Below are 18819 nucleotides of genomic sequence, written 5' to 3'. Positions count from 1 at the left end.
CGCCGTCGTCACGATTACTGACTCGCACTGTACTCGCCATGAGGTGCTTCTAGAAACAACTGGTGCTCGCCACTTTTCTGTCAGTCACTCCCCACCTGTGGTTCTCCTTGTTTTGTTTTCTTGCTGGTGCTGATCCAAAGGAGTCAGACCACAACTAGTATTCCTCTGCTGATGGGGCCCCCCCTGTGGATCCCCCCCCCCCCAGTCCCTAAGCCTTCAAAGACTTTGCTGCTCAGAGTGCAAGAGGTCACAGGTCATCGTGGGGAGAAAAGGATGCCTAACGTATCGCTGCACCGTACATCGACAGGCAGGGTCAGGATGGGCAGCGTTTAAAATCATTACTCTGTGGTTTGAAACTGCTTCCAGCAGGAGAGGAGGCAGGATGATGCTCAGCTTGATGTTTTCTCCACTTTGCAGAGCTGCAGTTGTCTGAGGTTTGGAAGGAGCGGAGCCTGGAAACAATGTGAAAAGCATTTAACTCTCCTCAACAGCATTAAAGAGGGGGGGGTCGAGGGTCAGTTCACCCTAATTATTCTCACATACCTCTAACTGTAATAAGCCAAGCTCTGAAATTTCTGCTTCCAAACTAGAACAGTGGAGGTGAATGACTTGTCTGTTTGAGGAGGCAGAAATATCAGGCAGAGAAACGTCTCAAAACCCTGACAATGAAAGATAGATGCCACTAATGTCAGAAGGATTTTAATAATTTGGGTGAACTAACCCTTTAACATATCACCGTCAGTAGTGGTCACTTCAGGATAGTTGGTTAAAACTGCTTCTGATCACTTACCTTCTCTTCAGACTAATATCGGGACCAAAACTTCAAACAGGATCATTTAAGTCATGAAAGTTCAGTTCTGGTTGCACATCATTAACTTTTCTAACCTGCACCCATTCAGCAAATCAGACCTCGCTGATACGTCCACACGCAGCTGAGAGCAGGGGCCTTTTCAGAGCCGGAGTGGTGCCCGGATCGAGGGTCTGGGTGCGCTCACCTGTGGCCCAGATGTAAAAGTGTGCACGTATAGAAGCTTAACAGCGTCTCAAAGAGCAGGTCATAGTGTTTGAGGTACGTGACCAAAATGACTTTGCATGACTTGAATGCATTTACAGTTTTTCTAGTACTCCTGTAAAATTAGAGGTTTTTAAAAGATCTTTACTACAACAGCTAATGATGCTAAAACAAAAAAGCTAACAAACTGCACATTTCCCATAATTCCATCACATCAACCCTCCTGCCTGATCTAGAATCTGTTTTAATCCACGTCCTGGATGCGTTTGCTGCTGACTGTTGACGACTGAAACAGACCGACAGCTTTCCCAAACCTTTTAATCACCACTCTCATGTTAACTTTGAGGTGTTTAGTCTTATTTCCTCATCACTTTGTGCACTGTTACATGAAATGGTTTCACAGGCTTTTTTGCTGAAAGGATGAATCAAACAGGAAGAAAACAGAGCGGGATTATTAAATACTGGGGCTGTTGTCGTGGAAACGGCCTGTTCAGATAGAGTGTGAGTGGTGGGCTGCAGATTTAGCTATTTATGAGACGTGTGCTTCTTTGTAAGAGCTTGACAGTAATTCCATTGATGAAGTGAGAATATATTTTTAGTTGTAGATTCATTTGAAAGTGCTTTGAAGAAGAAGAAAAAAAAAGTTTGTATTTTTTGCCCAGTGATATCATTCTTGCCCTCCCACCCCCGACCCCCTGCCCCTCCCATGTGAATTCTTTGAGAGCGATTTATCTGATGTCATGCTAACGGATGGCAGTGACCTTTTCCTTTTGTATTGATCCAGGGGCCGTTTGCTGAGCAAGCATGCTCTTGGAGTTACTGCAGGTCCTCACTGTCCACTGAGCTGACTGAGGACCCTGAACGTTGTACGCTGTTCACCTGGATTTGAAACAAAATAAAAAAAAAAAAAAAAACTACAAAGAAAAACTTTTGCAGATACTGTCTTTGATTTGTCGGGCGTCTGCTTGGATTAAAGCTGCAGTGTATAAATAGAATTATCTCTGTTTATATTTATAAACGCTGGAAGAACAAACACCAAAGACGAACTCAGATGACATGACCCTTTATTTTTAGTCTGAACTACTTCTAGACCAAATAGCCAAAAGTTTGTGGACACCCAGTCACTTGTTTTGGGACTGTATGGATCAGTCAACAAACATGATGATTGTTCTATAACATTAACCACGTTTATTACTGTAACCATGACAACAAAGGTCCTTTAACCTTAACAACATACTTATTTTAACCTAAACCAGGATCCTACCCAAACCTTTACCACAGCACTGACACATCATTAAAGGGTTAGTTATTTATAACAGTTTATCTGTGGCATCTCTCCTGCTGTCACTCAGGGACATCCACCTTTACACTATCCTTTTGCACAAAACCAGCTCCATGAAGATATGATTTTCCCTGCTGTGGAAGAAATTAATCGCCCTGCACAGAGTCCTGGCCTCAACCCCAGCCAGCCCCTCTGAGATGAACTGGAACTGGACTGAGCCAGCGCTGGATGTTGTTGTATCTGCATGGGAGCAGCTTCCTGCAGCCGGAGCAGTGGAGGCTGTTACAGCAGCAGGTTCGTCTCCATGTCCATGTGTGATGTTGGGACGTCCACATACTTTGGCCATAAGTGAGCATTTGCTTCAAAGGACTCAAATTCAGCCTGGTTTTCATCATCATATGCACGTCAACGACAAGTATATCAACTGGTTTGTAAGAAGTGAGGGTTTCTCAACATCTGGTTTTGTTGTTATGTTTTTAATAAGATTCTGTTCTGATCTGAAACAGCCATTAATACCACAATCACCCTGTGTAAATTTCTATGTAAAATCACCTTCACCGACTTTTGCTGATATATTCAGTTTTTAATTCACCTCACTGTGAGGATCTACCCACCACCATCAGAGCAGGAAGAGTCCAGTGTAAGACCCTGGTCCGTCTCCTCAGGTCTGCAGATGGGAAGCAGATGAAGAGCAGGAATGTGTAGGTTGGATGTTAAACATCAAACACATCTGCTGAAGGTCTCAGCACCGGGATCACGTTGCAGTGAGTTTACTCCATGTATGTTTTCATGTCTTTGCTCTGGAAATGTTCTGTATTGTTAACAGCGGGTTACACAGTGTCTGTCGGAGTTCATCCCTAAAGCAGCGCCTTGTTTCAGGCTTGAAAACCTCCCAAGAGAAAACTGTGACTGAAGGAAAACTCTGAACGGGTTTACATCTGACTTTGACTGAACTCTTGATGTATGACGCCCAGTGTGTGTGAGCCTCAGATGGGGGTGGAGGCTGAAGACCCTCCCTCTGTTTCACATAATAAGCTGCTCAACAGACAGGGTCACACACTCCATCCACACAGTTTGACTCCTGCAGGTACGTTTATTTACTTATTAATACTGCACGTGCAGCCTCAGCTCTTGAATTGTTGCTTTATTACGTTGCAGTTTACTTGCACTCTGTGGCTGCAGTGTGTTGGTTTCCAGATGCAGATTGAAGGATGAAGGCTGCTGGAGTCCTCCTCCTCTTGTCGGTGACTCTCTGTGCTGCTCAGAAACAGAAAATCACCCAGAGACCAGAGTGGGACCTCAGGAATGAAGGTCAAACACTTTTACTCAGCTGACTTTGATGTCTGGCTACTGTCCTTCTGTAATTCTTCCTCGATGTGAAACATTTCATTCTGTCTCAGTAGCACTTGATTTCTGTCCTGACGACTTAGATCATCTTTAAATATTCTGCATATAACTATTGTTTTAAGAGCATTTCAGTGACATGTCAGTGTGAGGTTCACTTGTTGTTCAGTTAGCAGTTATATATAAGAGTTTACAGGACACTGTGTCTGTCGACACACTTAAACTAAACCTGAAAGACACATTTTTAACATTGTTTTCTTGTGTTAGTGTGCTTTTATTTTATTAGATTAAATTCAACTTTATGGTCAATGCCCATAGTACACGTACTTAGGCATCGAAATGCAGTTTGGCATCTATCTATATATATATATATATAAACAATATGCATATAATACAGAAACAGCATATGATAGAATGAATAGATAGAGCTATCAATATATATACTGTATATGTACAAATACACATAATTATTTGTCTATATGCAAAACATTTTCTGATGCAGGAACTGAGCTGATAAAGCTGATGATGATGATGATGATTATTATCATCATCATCTAGAGGTATATAGAGGTATTCATATGACACAGTTTTGACCCAGATGTCTTTTGACCTGCAAATCATCAAATCTGATGGTTGAAGTTACAGATTTTCTTTCTTGCTTGATTAAATCCTTTTTTTTTTCTTTCTTTCCTCCCTCTTTCATCCTTCCTTCTGTCCCGCCTTGTTTCTCTCGCTCAGTCTTATCATTTTCTTCCTTTTCTTCATTCTGATCAGAACACAAGGACATTTCCCCAAACAGAAAGACACGGTTACCTTAACCCAAACTGAGGAACATTTTACTGCCAGTCTTTGACTTTTGAGTCATAACCTGAATGCAGGACTTCACTTCTCATTGTGCTGCTTCCTCTACCACTGAATCATCCAGTGTCTGTTTGTTATTACAGTCATGATTTCAGGTTGAGCCTAAAGAAGCTTGTCTTCTGACTGACGGTGGTTTTGATGTTTCGCCTGTAGCAGAGAAAGCGAACCCCAGAGCATGTGCCAACCTCACGCTGGTTTTAGACAACTGGAAATACGCCATCATGACGCAGGTCAAAGATCTTCTGCTGCATGACCACAACACTGTGCTGCCTGACTATGGAAGGTGACTTTTCTTCTTTAATAACTTCCTATGACTTCATCAGTGTAGATAGAAGTCAGTGTGACTGGTTTTGACTGGTCCCTCCCTCAGGATCCAGCCCCTGTCGGACGCCCTCGGAGACCTCTACAAGGAGTTTAATGCTCTGAAAGAGCGTCTCGCCGAGCTCACAGCCAAGTTTGAAGGGGTGGAGGCCTTCGTGGACGATGTGCGATCAGGAAGAAACCCTGCACGGCCCAGGGGTGAACCCAGACCCCCGGGGTCGCTGCGAGGAGAGGCGGAGGCCGCTGCACCCGACGCCGGAGGTCGACCTCCAGGGAGGAGAACCAGGGTGGTGGTCCGGAGAATCAAGAAACCTGCAGGTTCACAGGACTGAAGAGTGACCTGGGGATCCTGGAGCTCTGAGACACACACTTAGTGTAATGTAATGTTTTTTTCTGCTTTAACACCACCTCCATGACTTTGCCTAATTATCATGAACTGGAAAGTAGAGACTGTATGGAGAGCTCGCCGCAGCTGAGGTCAAATTCTTCCTCCTATAGCAAACTCATGTTGTGAAGTTCTTGTTTTCACTGGTGTAGTCACATCACCTGTACAAACTGAAGAACAGGAACATTTCTAGATCACATACAGCTACTCTTTAGGTCACAAACCTCTAGCAGGTGAAACCTGTGGATTTAGCTCTTGACAAACCATCTAAATATTAAAATTTCACTGTGGTGCTGAACTTTGCAGCATCTTTTCCACGAGGGTGGAAACAGGTTTTCTCTTTATGTTCTTAATTTATTTATCCTTTCATCTTTACTCACTGAACTTCCTCTGATATCATACATGCATTTAAAACTTATAAATGTCTGTCCTCTTGTGATAACTATCTCATGTAATTCGATTTAAGGACTCTCCAGTATTTCCTCTGATGAAGAGCGAATGTAGATTCTCTTTCACCACAAGGTGGCTCCCACGCATCAGAGATTTTCATCCTGACGTGATGAGCGGCTCAGTGTGGAGTCTGGGTGCAGAGCAGAGGCCTGATGATCAATTAGACATGTGAGGCACTTTCAGTTTAATGTGTCTCTTCCTACGTTTCATCTGTGAATATTTGATTAAATTCAATAAATTAATCTGAGTGTAGAAAAATATTTTGTCAGATCAGGTTTTCACAGCTTCAGCAACAGCAGCAATCACACTTACTCTTCTACTTATGACTGTTCTTCATGTTTTAATTATTTTAGCTCCATTATCATTATTTGTAAGTAGCCTGGTAATAAGAATAACAACTTGTTTAGGACATCCCATGAGTGTTGCACATTTATCTAAGATATTTTTGTCTGTTTCTTCAAAAATAAAATCTTTGATTAATGTATTCCCTTTTTTTTCTATTTCTTTTTTCTATGCGGTTAAATAGTTTAATTAGTAAGGATGCACGTTTTATAAGCTCAGGTAAGTAATAAGTAATTACAGCTCTCAAATAAACCGTCAAGTGAAAAGGACAGTATTTATCTCTGAAATGTAGCGGAGTGTGTGAAGGTGCTGAGTTGTTTAAAATATCAAGTAGGTAAATATCAAACCTCAAATTTGTACTTCATTCACTTTTTTTAATAATCTTTATCTAAAATGATAAATACAGAACTTAAAAGCATAGAAATCCTGAGTCATGAAAAGTCAGCTCAGCTCTCATTCATTCTGGTTCTCACTTCCCGGACTGCCGAAACTGAAAGTGTAAACCTCCAATGAGCCCATGAACGCAGCATCATAAATTTTTATTTTTTTATTGTTTTATTTTTATTTTTTTACAGAACTTTATTTAGAACACTGTCACATGTAACAAGGGTGACATGACAATTACCATCAGAAATCCATTTTATTATTTTTTCAAATAAAAACTATGTATTCGGAAATATTGCAAAGAATGTATTTGAAAGTCAGCGTGTGGAGAAAACATTTGGTCAAGACAAGTGAAAAAAGTAAAAAGAATGAATAAGCAAAACAGTGAAAGTTAAAAAAAAAAATGGACATATGAAATTTGCCTAATATTATTTGTATTTATTGATTTTTTTCATGAACAATATGGACATAGACGTTCAGCTAAAAGCTTGTGCAAGTCAAAGCAAAACATAAACATGTCAAAATGAAATTGGACACAGAAAATAATTCATGTATAATAATAATAATAATAATAATAATCCATGAACAAACAGCAGTGACATCACTAGGACACTGTGCCCTGGCTTCACCTCAGCATCTCTCTAAGTTTCTTGTTTGATCAGACTCTGACAGAAATGAAACTGAAACCGCCGCTGTTTGGTTTAGGGACCGTCGAGAAATTACACGCTACCTGAAACCCGAGAAACCTTTATTTAACCTTTATTAGCCGACGATTTACTGACCTGAACCGACGATTATCAAGTTTTCTCACCGTTTTACTAATTAAAACTGTTTGATTAATGAGTAAGAATCGAGTTTATGCGGAAAGTTCCCTCCTACGTCACAAAGGGGTGAATTTTTAGACGCTCCCTTGAAGCCTCATATGATCAGTCGGTAGTGTAATAAACATTTCCTGGAGGTCTGTGGTGCTGCGATGACAAGTCCTACTGCAACTCAAACTACAAGGTGGGTGAACATAGCAGGAAACTTTAAATACTGAAATAATAACTACAACTGCTAAATGTTTGTCATCTCATTTTACTGAACTCCTTCTGTAGATAACGCCCTTGTGTTCCCTAAGGAGAAGTTCAATCGTATGAAATTAGCTCAGGTGTTAATAAAAATGAATTAGTAGCATTTTTCTTCTGTTTTCATTGTGTTTTTATCAACTGTCACATCTTAGTAGCTTTTCAGCAGTTAAAAAATGATGCGGCTTTTCTCTGTTTTTATTCATGGTAAACTGAATATCTTTGGGCTTTGGACTGGAGTGGATGAAGTAGGTAATTTGGAGAGGTAATCTTGATCTTTGGGAAACAGTGATGGGCACTTTTCAGTTTTATAACATTTTCTAGACAACAATTAATCTATGATTTAAAAGAATCTGAAGATTAATTGATAATAAAAACAATAGCTACTTGCAACCCTTGTTGTGTTTGCAGTCATGTGACATAATTTGTTGTCTATGGTGGAATTACATTTTGAAGTTATTTATTGGTGTACGAAGTCCACTGGGAGGATGAATACTGCACTTGGAAATTCGCTGTCACTCACTCACTGTGATATAACAGAGATCTGGAGACACGGGGAACATGACTGCACCTGATTTTTGTATTCAGAGGCAGATAACAGGGAACAGGGGCTCCCCTGAGAAAAGAGTCCCTACAAATGGAGGAGGGAGCAGGAAACCGCCACGGTGCCCCTGAACCTCAGGTGGAAAACAAGGAGAGGGAGGATGTTGCAACCAAAAGATCCCGGAGACAAAATAAGGTAGAAATTTCAATATTTAAAACATTGTAAAAGAATCTAAAAGCAGATATGTGGTCCTCATTTAGAGATTACATTAATGTGTGTTTCAGGAACAAGGACCAAGGAGTCCCGGCAGGAAAGTTCAAGACAAAGAGAAGAAGAAAAAGAGAAGTCGAAGAAGAAAAAAGGGCATCTTAAACATTAAAGAGGGTGCAAGTGTCAAAAGTGAGAACACAGACAAAGAAAAGACGGAGGCTGTGGAGACAACGAGCAGTCAAACCCAGACCGTGCAACATGTGGATCCCCAAACTGAAGACAACTTGCAAAAAGGAGAAAACAGTGGAGGACAGCACCACAAAGATGTCAAGATGCAGGAGGCTCAGACTCAGACAACGAAATATAAAGGTAGACACAGAGGCACACAAACTCCAGTTGTTGTTCAGAGCAACAAGGAAACGCAGACAGACTTCTCTGTGTCACAACAAGACGACACAAACAATGAACAGACTCAACCTGGAACAAGCAAGGCTGCAGAGACACAGCTGAAACAAGACAAACACACACCTGAACCCAAGATACAAGATGACAGCGCTGTTCCCTTAAGAGAAAATGAAAATCCTGACAATGAGGGAGCAGATACAGCCAAGGATACAGCCAAGGAGCAAAAACCTGAGAAAGAGTCCAAGTCTAAAGAGAATTCCTCTGCAGGGGTCTCAGGTGATGCCACAGAGTCTCAGGCCCAAAGAGGTGCTGAACCAATATCTTACGCCAAAGCTGTGTCTGGAGAGGGGAAGAGTGAGAAACAGTCCAACGTGGCAGCAGCAGATAAAACCACGAAAACATCCCAAACCACACGGTAAATGCACCACTGATATTAACAGGTGAATCCAGCACTGTGGTTGAACCTGTGAGTGTAGACGTGTATGTTTCTCTCTCCTCAGTGATCGAAGTCCAGTGAGACCTCCGCCTGGTGCTCCTGTGTTCACCTTTCACATCTATGCTGTGCTGGACAAAAAGTTCAGATTCAACCAGGAACATGACACACTTGTGCTGTTTCATGGAGAGAGAGAGTATTTACCCCTTAAAGTGACACATTTCGTGTGAGTATTCATGATGTTTATATGTTTTAATATAAAGTGCAGTTGTTGCAAGTGTTTGGATAAACCCCCTTTTTTGTAATGGCTCCATGTTCTGCTGCTTCAAGTGTGAAATGAAACAGTGACTGTGCAGTTAAAGGTCCCATATTTTACACTTCCCCTGTGTTTTATTTGAAGTGTTGATCTGAGTAATCAAATAAAAACATAAACCAAATCCTGCAAGGTTGGATGGTGGGTCCAGGTGGGCGGGGCTTAGGGCATGGCTGAGATTGGTGACTGCTTTGTTGTGACATCACAAAGTTACAGAATTTCTGATGGCTGGTTTTAAGGCTCAGTTTCTTTTTAATTATTATTTTTGGGCTTTTTGCCTTTATTATAGAGTAGTGGAGACTGACAGGTAAGGGGGTAGAGAGAGGGGCAGGAAAGAGTCGGACCGGCGCCTGCCTGCTAAGAGTGTCTTGCGCTCACATGGTACGCGCCCTAACCACTCGACTATCAGGCTGCTCCCTTAAGGCTCAGTTTCTTAACATGAATGCAGTCAGTGACTCCAAAGGATTTGGTACCAAGAGGTCTTTTACTGACTTGACCAGTCCAGAAACGTTAACTGGCTTAAAAAACTCCCTCATTGCCATGACAGACACTTGTTCCTTGTTTAGGATCATTGTTCTCACTCTGTATAAACAAATAAACACCTGTTAATTGTATAACCTCATTGTTTCACTGCAAATCCAATGTGCTGAAGTACACAGACAAGCAATAAACATTTAGACCACTGCCCTGTTCTTTTTCAGCTTCAGTAGAAGTATCATTATAACAAATTCCATTCAATGTGTTATGTTTAGTGGACTAAAAAAAGGCGGCTATCTGGTAGAAGCAAGTCTTTCCATTGAAGAAAGTTTCCTGCAAAGAGGAAGCTGGATGACCTATAGGTATGGTGTAAAGCAAAGACAAAAAGAGATCATAGAAGTTGCCATCAGACATGTTTATATTCCTCCGAACTCTAATATTAAAGGTAAGACAAGCAAACCATCTAGCTTCAACATGTCAATGCTCTGCTGTTGGTTTCAGTCTTTTCTATAAACTAATGATGTACCTGCCCGTGTTTCTTCTAGAGCTGCACCTTTATGAAGTCTTCATCAGTCGCCAGGAGATGCAGAGTTTGTGGCAAACTGGCCTTCACATGTTCGGCTTGAGCAAGTCCAAAGGTGTGGAGATTTCAGATGCCTGGCAGGCCTCAGCCAGAACTCTGCTGGACAGAATCTTCCAGAAATGGTCACCATCCGACAAACAGAGCACCCAGACCCTGTGTGACAACTTGAACCATTTTATCATAAGTCTCGGTTCTGTACATACAAGGGTGAAGTACCCAGACAATTCACAACCTTCCATGATCAAGGTTGGTGCAAAATGAAGAGTAGGATTCAAAGCATTGTTGACGTATCACCTCCAATATTCCACCAATAACCAACTGATCTTTTGTTTACAGACCTTAGACCTGATTTCAGAGAACTTGGTTCAGATCTTAAAAGGAGAGTCTGAGAAATTCGTAGAAAGATACAGAAGCACTAGTCCTCTTGTCCTGGGCCTGTCTGTTTTCATGGTGACCAGAAAGTTTGACATCAACCTTGGAGTGAGAGGCTGGGCTGAGCTATGTTTCCTGGTGTCCTCAAAGACTGCAATGGACAAGGAAAACCTGGACGGGTTGCTCAGTTCTTTCCAAAGTCCACAATAGTAAGTTTTCCAAAAGCCTGAAGCCAGTGGGAAGTAGTGTGAAAAATTCAAACTTTTTCCAGAGCTTTCAACTGCATCCCACAGTCTGCTGGGTGTTTAGGAACCTCAATTAAAGCGTCAAATTAGGGTTAATGAGATTTAAACCTTGGTTCACAAATAAATCAACCTTTGTTGATTTACTCCTCAGGTGTAAACTCCTCAGGTGATTGAAATGTATTTATCAGAGATACTGATGTATGATATGACCTCATGTAACTCTTCCTCACTCTGGTTCTCCCCCTCAGTACTGTGTTGGGGCTGATGAACCACTGCGCCAAGTACATGGTGTCGGAGCTCGTCCTGCTTGTTCCTCTGCTCTTCAGACTCAGACAGGCAGGAGCTGATGCAACAAAAGTGGGTCCAGCAGTCGAGGAAGAGAACTGGTCAGGACTTGAGCGTGTGGAGTTCAGCAGATTCAGAGTGCAGATACAGCCCTACCCTGACAAAAGAAGGCGAGTCTTTTCTCAAAGCCATCGTAACTTTCTCTTCCTGAAACAAGAGTCGGCAAAGAAGTAAGTTTGTTTTTTCCACAGGAGAATGATGTCTTTGATCCAGTCGCACTTATCTATGGCTGAAGAGACGCCTCTGCTTCTGCTGAGCTGGTTGTCTCTGGTCGCGTTTGAGGACCTTCCTGAATTCTCAGACCTGATGAGAATACAAGCAGAACACCTGATCCAGAGTCTGTTGTACAGGCTCCGAAAATGTGGAGATCCAAGAGATCATGACAGAGCAAAGGAGACTGTAAAGGTGGGAAAACCTACAAGTGATAATATTTCACATTTAAAAGAACTCTTTAAGATCTTTCGTGACAATCTTTATCCTTTCTACCCGCAGCATGCTGAAAAAACCTTAACTCACCTCCTGCTGAAGTTCGACAGAGAGAAGGACAGGTAAGAACTGCTGTGAAAGATTCTTTAGATTCTGCTGATGAGCATTGGCTTTGTGTTCCCTGCAACTTCTGCTTTGCTTCTGTAGGATGATTGAATCTGGAAACGTCCATCCAGCCTTCATGAGCAGCATCAGTGTGGTGAAGGCCACTTGCAGCATTGTGCGACTTCACTTGTTTTACCCGGCAGTCGTCCTGTCCTACCAGCTGGTGTTGAAACTGGCAGAGCTTTTGGATGCTGCGCTGAGAAACAAGGTAAGGTTTCTGGCACAACTTCATCTATTTCCAAGGTGCATGGAGAAAGGAAAAAGTCCAAAGAGGTCAGAACTCCAGCAAAACCTGCAGTAAACAGAAGAACCTGATTAAACTAACACATTTCAGCTTGTGGCCTTCAGGCCGAAATGCGACAGTCTAATAAAGTTCTTCTTTTTACTGCAGCTGTTGCTGGATGCTGCACTGAAGAAAGTAGTTTAACTGCCTCACCATTTCAATTGAATTCATTGTTTTGTGTCTCGTAGCCCAAAGATGATCAATTTGAGCAGCAGTTGTTGAAGGAGCTACATGACCTGCAGCAGCAAATCAGTGGGTGGCGAGATGAGCTGCTGCAAAAAACCCTTATGTCGCCATCGAAAGCAGTCAGCTACACAAAGGAAATCGAGGTATGTTGTCAGCTCATTGTATTTAATCAGCTGATTTTGGCTTCACTCTTTATTTGTCTACACTGAGTTTATACAGTAGTGTGTAGTTTGGATTTTCACCAAAAATTACTCCAATTTTTCCAAAGAAAAAGACGAATGTCAGCTCTTTTCTACGGTGGCCCTGAGAGCTCAGCACATTGCAGCTTAAGAAAACACACACAAACAGACATAACACAAACAAATTCAGAAAACATCTTCATCATATTGACAACACAACCAAATACACAAACATGCTGTAAATACTCACAACACAACAGAGGTGGACCCAAAAACGTTGGGGAGATCAAAAAAGAGTGGGGTTCAGAGTTTATAGTTATTATGAACCAGAGTCCGTTTGAAAAAGTGAAAAAACAACAAATACTTGTAACCATGTGTTAGTGTTGCAAATATTTGTTTTAGAAATAAGGTGATTATATTTATTTTCTGTAACCATGCTGGTGAACCAGGTCTAACATAAACGGGCTCTAAATATAATAATGAGTGTGTTGAATTATTAGATGTGGGATGCGCTGTTCAAAGTGGAATGCTCTATTGAAGAAGTTTCATCCCGCTGGACTCAGAGCCTCACAAAAGACCTGAGGAAGAGGATTTCCCAGGTCAGTGACTGTGTGTTGATCAGTGGAAAACAGACATTATTCATCTTTATGAAGCAGCATAGATTCTACCAGGAATCTGGTGCCAGCAAGTAGATGCTTTCCTTTTACAAATACATCTGAGTTGTATCACTTTGCAGGATATTGAGGAGAACAGAATACTGGTGTGCTGCAATGAGTCAACCGTGGCAGCCATAAGGAAAAGCCACAGAGTTCTACAGGCCTGTTTCGATGAGCTGTGTCAGTCTGCTATCAAGTCAGTCTGCCAGGTACAGTTCATATCACTGACAGTTTTCGATTCACATGTAATATGATGCATTTGATTTGTCATCAGTGGTTGTACCTGGGGTCACATCAATTGATTAATCAAAAAGTAATCTGCAAATCAATCAATTATGAAATTAATAATTAGTTGCAACCGTAGTTAAAGGTCCCATATAGTATAAAAGCAGATGTCTTCTTTTGATTATAAAGCAGGTCTAGGTTCTATATTAATACTGTGAAAGTATCAAAGCCTCAGTCCACAGAGAAATGCACACATGCTGTATTCAGAAACTGAGCCTTAAAACCAGCTGTAAGGACTTCTGGAACTTTGTGATGTCACAACAAAGCAGTCACCACCCTCAGCCACGCCCAAGCCCCACCCACTTGGACCAAGTCTAAGAGGATTTGGTTTCTCTGAGTGTTTACCTGAAACTTGCTATATCTTCATTTCACAATTTAAAAATCAGTCAGCCAATCAGAAGAGAGCCTCAGATCCTCTCTTCTGATTGGCTGACTGACTTGTTGTTACTAGAGCTCCAGAGAGAAGCCTGAGAGAGGAGATGTAAAACTACACTGAGATGGTTTTTGGTTCTTAAAACCACAAATATATCTTCTGATGGAGATCAACACTTCAAATAAAAGTGTAAAAGTGGGACCTTTAAGACCCAGTATTTGAGATAGTGATTGCTCACAGTGCATACATGTATATTTTTAGAGAGGGCAGGAGGGAGACCTGATGCGAAGTCTTGGCCATAAGGTGAAAGATGTTCCTGCTGTCATTGTGTCCACTGTCGTGGTTGAGTCAGCAGCACGATTCAAAGACAACCATGTGGCCCAGCTGCTTGATCCACAGTCAGCCGTGCACTTCCTGCTGTTGCAAGGTACATCATTTCATCATTTACTTAATTCATTTACTTAGTATTCTGATTTATTTCTTATTTCCTTAAAGTTTTCCCCGGTGGTGGTGGTGATAATATTTGCTTGACAAAAGCTTCAGCCATTGATACACTTACAAGACAATAGGTTAGAAAACACCAAGCAGCACTACTTTTTCATCCTCTCACGTTGGACTGAGGGCAATGTGGATGCTACAATAACTCACTATTAAAAAACTAGTATTACAAGATGGGACAGGACAGGCCAGGGTTAGCTGGTTAGCATGCTATTAGCTTGAGACAACTCTTTTGGTTAGTAAGGGGATGAAATTTGATTCCGAACTTGCAACATTTCTTTTAGACTAACTTTGGGTTTGGAGCAATAGCAAAAACGTACATATAGCACCTTTAATGTTGTATAATGGCCACAATGTTATTATCTCGGCTCAGGTGACTGGAAGTCGATCCAGGTGGACGACTCTGCAGGACAGGTTGTCCACAGCTGTGTGGTCGCTTTGCAGTCTCTGATGGAGTCTTTGCTTCAGGGACATGTGGCCCTGGGACACCTGCAGACTTGCCTGAAACATAAGGACCAGTTTAAGAGACTTTACCTGCAGTGTATGAACACAAACAGCCTTCCATGATTACTGTAATAAATTTCCCTCCAACTGAAGTAAACTATATTAATTAATAAAAACTGCATTGTGTCTTTCACAGACAAGAAAAATACCAAATCTGAAACTGTTCCTGTCGAGGCAGATGTTGTTTTGGCTCAGAGAGAGAAGGACTTGAACTCTTTCATGCAGCGGAAACAGCAGATGGACACACTGATAAAGATGATGGCAAAGGTTAAAGAAAGCATCACAGGTGAGAGGCCTTTCTCAAAGAGTTTGTTTATGTATTCTGGTTTTATGTGTTGTTTTCTTCAGTAACATGGATCCTTTTTACCCAGTTCCTGAGATGTTGGCTCTTGAGGAGCAGCACAGTGCAGATGTCCAGAGTGTGAGTCTGAACAAACTGGTGCTGGTTCAGTCCTTTGATGCTGAAGGAAAGTTGAAGAAGACGGATCTTCCTCAGGTCCGCTGGTATAACATCAGTATGAGTGTCTTGAAAATGGCCAGTGAGATGCACAAACTGCATCAGAGCACCCTGATTCTATCCTCATGGGTCAAGGCAGCTGCATCTCTGGCATCAGCAAGGCGACCCTCCTCAGCCCCTGTTTCAGTAACCCTAATACAGGTCTGCGAAAACATCTGGAACCCGCTTCTGGTAGAGTTCTTTCAGCTTGGCGTCAGCATAGCGAGTGCAAACATCACTATCGAGCAGCTTGATCAGGTTTTGGCAGAGTCCGGCGACCGGGGAGACGGGAAGCTCATGAAGAAGGAGCTGATTCTGATGTCAGAGATGTTTACTGAGTCAGGACAGTTCAGACCTGAGAAGAACTGGGTGGAGCTGAGACTTGATCAGATCCAGGAGTATTCCCAGCTCCACGAGGCAGCGGCTGCAGCCAGTGCAATACTGAAAATTGCTGAAAAAATGAAGCTTTCTGGGAACTTCACAGAAATTGACACTCTCAGCCAACTGGTAAAAGTCTTGTAATCTTACACTTAATTAAATTAAAGTTTTTATAATGGAATTGAGTTTTGTTTAATGGCCTAACCAAAAGAGAGCAGACTCTTGCTATTTGTGTTTTCTTTGCCATTGTTTTTTTTAATATTCTCTCTTTTTAAAGTACTCACCTAGAAAGAAGAAACATAGGTGCATTAAAATATAAATCAATAGTGAGAGGTGAAAGGTCATGGTCAATACTTTTAAAATAGTGTGACTCACTTCATAATGATTTACTTTTTAAATCTATCTAGCAGAAGCAAACACACATTTTTTTCTTAAAAGTACTTTTCCTTTTAAGAAAATGTATAATCCTTGAATTTTATGCTGGAATGTTCAATAGGAAGAAGACACCTTTAAGCAGAGGGTCCTGGGATCCCTCAGTAATAACCTGTTTCATGCCAAACAACAACTCTCCACAGTCACCAAGCAGCAGACTGTCTGTTTGGAAGAGTTTCTCGCAAGCCAAACTCTGGTCAACTGGGTCAGAAAGAACCTCAGAAGTAAGGCACTTTAACTAAGAAAAATCTCCACATGATCTTGGAGAAGATGCCTGCATACTTACTTCTCTGTCTCTTTCAACAGATATGAGTGATGTGAAGGTTTATGTCGACTTGGCCTCCATATCTGCTGGAGAGAACGACAGAGAGATTGACCAGGTGGCCTGTTTCCACGATGCAGTGATGGGCTACGCTCCTCTGCTGTACTCCCTCTCCCCCCAGGCTGGCTTTGATGAGTTCATGAAGTGTGCTCAGCAGGTGTGGGACGCCCAAAGCAGAGATGAGAAGCTACCGGATAAATTGGTATTTACATCGCTGTTATTAGCAGAAAGCACACAAAGCCCTTTGCTGTGGCAACGTGACAGTGATGCAACTAGGTTTGTTTTGTAGAGAGAGTCTACTCGATTACTGAACTGGCTGAAAGACTTGAAGGAGACCCACGGCTCTGTGGAGCAGTCCTCTCTCTCCCTGGCTTCTTCTATTAATGCCCATGGAGTTTATCACATAGGATGGTCTGATGAAAACACACAGAGGGTAAGTGGATAAGCTTTCATTATGTCAAAGAGACTGAGATTTAGGGCCTTGCTGACTGAACTTTCTCTGACCTCCACTTGTTTGCAGAGATGTCTACAAAACATGTTGCAGGTCACCGTGAGAAAGGACAGAGAGGAGAAGAGCTACAGGCTTGAAGATCTGCTGGAGCTGCAGAACAAACTCATGCTCATGTCATCCAAAGGGGAGCACGGCAGAGAACAAGTCAACAGGTTCACAGAGGTCAGTGGCATTTGTGAAACTTGATTTTGAATTTAGAGCTGAACTTTTTGCACAGTGTTTGCCTGAGGACAGAGAGGTTGTTCATTTATGTTCAAATGGCAGCAAAAGTGGCGTCAAGCATGATCTGACATTGTTGGATATAAACAATTATCTAGCAAGATGGATAAAAATGTCTATGCCTAAATGAAAAAGATTTCAGCTTTGAGGGGTCTAAGTTATTTGTTGAGATTAACAGCATGAATTCCTGCACTCCTGTCCACATGTACTGTAGGTTTTTGAAGGCGTTCAAAGACTTGGCGCCATCCTTCTTCAGATGGAAACATCTGGCAATATGCTCTTCAGGGACTGGCGTGCTGAGGTTCAGTGCTGTGCACAACAGCAACCATGCATCAAAGTCACCTTCCTGTCCCTAGAGGGTAAAGAGATGCTGTTCTACGGTGAGCTGAGCGAGCAGCTACGAAAGCTAGCTAATTCCATGGATAGCTGCCAAAAAGAATGGCGTTCCTTCATCAGTGAGATGCGCTCCAGGTTCGGCTTGCTGAACCATTACACCTCAGAGCAGATGGTGTACCTGTGCCACTGGATTCACAAAGTGTGTCAGCGTCAGGCATCAGTTCCTCAACAGTTATGGCATCTACTTTTTCCCATAAAGCCTCAGTGCACTCTAGTTGATGTCAGAGTAGCTTACACTAATGCAACAAGTGTGGTGTCAATGCATGATGAACTGGAAGATACTGAGTCTGATGATGAAGATCAACATGAAAAACCTTCTACAGACCTAACACCAGCTTCACCAGGACTCCACGAAGAGGACATGGAAGAGGCTCATGATTTGATGGAGTTTTCTTCAGAGGATGAAGATGACAGTGTCATGAAATGTGATGATGACATCAGGAAGCCTGATGAGGGCAGTCTTGAAAACCTCTGGAGACTATTCAAAAAAGACATGTCTCAATACCTCAATGAGTACACAGACATCTCAACTCTGGCCCACTTCCTCTCATGCCTCTCTGAAATGAACCAGCAGCACATGATAAGGAACCTTCCACCAATTCTCCAAGAGGGAAAGCCCAATCTTTTGCTTTGTCCCAGTACAGAAGTTTTTACCAGCACTCTGTCTTTTTACATGGAGAGTCCAGAGCAGCCTCTGCCATCTGCTGATGAAGTTCTAGTCTGCAGAGATGAGACCACAGAGGAGGAGGTGGAGATCTTTCTCCGCCGAGCTCTCAGCCAAGGCTCCAAACAAAACTGTCAGAGGATTTACTCTCTGGTCAATCCAGGACTGCTGGGATATGATGTCAGCGTAGCCTTGGGGGAACTCTTTAAGGCCCTTGAGAGAAGTGCCAACCCACATTATCGTTTGGTAATTGTCAGTCCAGTTGTGCACCAGCACAGATATGTGCCGTCTTTCTTCAGCAATGACAAAATACAGGCTGGTTTGAGTCTGACAGCAGAGCGTGCCAGAAAATATCTTCATCACCACTTCACACAAAACACACTCCCGCACAACCCTGTCGCACAGGTTTCTCCAGATCAACTGTCGGTCTGGATGGTGTCATCTGCACGCCCTGCAGTTGGTAAGGATAAA

The 18819-nt window shown here is 42.2% G+C and overlaps 1 protein-coding gene across 3 annotated transcripts in view; it reads left to right on the top strand.

Moving 5' to 3' along the window:
• Window positions 1-7276: 7276 nt before the first annotated feature.
• Window positions 7277-18819, top strand: part of rnf213b (ring finger protein 213b) — a 32445-nt gene continuing 20902 nt past the window's right edge. For all 3 annotated transcript variants that reach the window (XM_071463272.1, XM_071463271.1, XM_071463270.1), the window contains exons 1-23: window positions 7277-7386; window positions 8037-8187; window positions 8277-9022; window positions 9108-9266; window positions 10106-10275; window positions 10376-10659; window positions 10750-10994; window positions 11279-11485; window positions 11567-11780; window positions 11868-11923; window positions 12009-12174; window positions 12438-12578; window positions 13115-13213; window positions 13351-13479; window positions 14190-14355; window positions 14800-14967; window positions 15067-15216; window positions 15302-15933; window positions 16301-16460; window positions 16543-16760; window positions 16848-16991; window positions 17079-17231; window positions 17503-18808. In XM_071463272.1, the coding sequence (XP_071319373.1) occupies window positions 8086-8187; window positions 8277-9022; window positions 9108-9266; window positions 10106-10275; window positions 10376-10659; window positions 10750-10994; window positions 11279-11485; window positions 11567-11780; window positions 11868-11923; window positions 12009-12174; window positions 12438-12578; window positions 13115-13213; window positions 13351-13479; window positions 14190-14355; window positions 14800-14967; window positions 15067-15216; window positions 15302-15933; window positions 16301-16460; window positions 16543-16760; window positions 16848-16991; window positions 17079-17231; window positions 17503-18808 (5815 nt within the window). In that variant the 5' untranslated portion in view covers window positions 7277-7386; window positions 8037-8085. The remainder of the gene's footprint in view (window positions 7387-8036; window positions 8188-8276; window positions 9023-9107; window positions 9267-10105; window positions 10276-10375; window positions 10660-10749; window positions 10995-11278; window positions 11486-11566; window positions 11781-11867; window positions 11924-12008; window positions 12175-12437; window positions 12579-13114; window positions 13214-13350; window positions 13480-14189; window positions 14356-14799; window positions 14968-15066; window positions 15217-15301; window positions 15934-16300; window positions 16461-16542; window positions 16761-16847; window positions 16992-17078; window positions 17232-17502; window positions 18809-18819) is intronic.

Source organism: Trachinotus anak, unplaced genomic scaffold, assembly GCF_046630095.1.
Source record: "Trachinotus anak isolate AG129_WGS33_773 ecotype Australia unplaced genomic scaffold, CSIRO_AGI_Tana_v1 ptg000025l, whole genome shotgun sequence".
NCBI lineage: Eukaryota > Metazoa > Chordata > Actinopteri > Carangiformes > Carangidae > Trachinotus > Trachinotus anak.
Note: the sequence above shows the minus strand (reverse complement) of the source record. Positions and strands in the feature narration are given on the sequence as shown.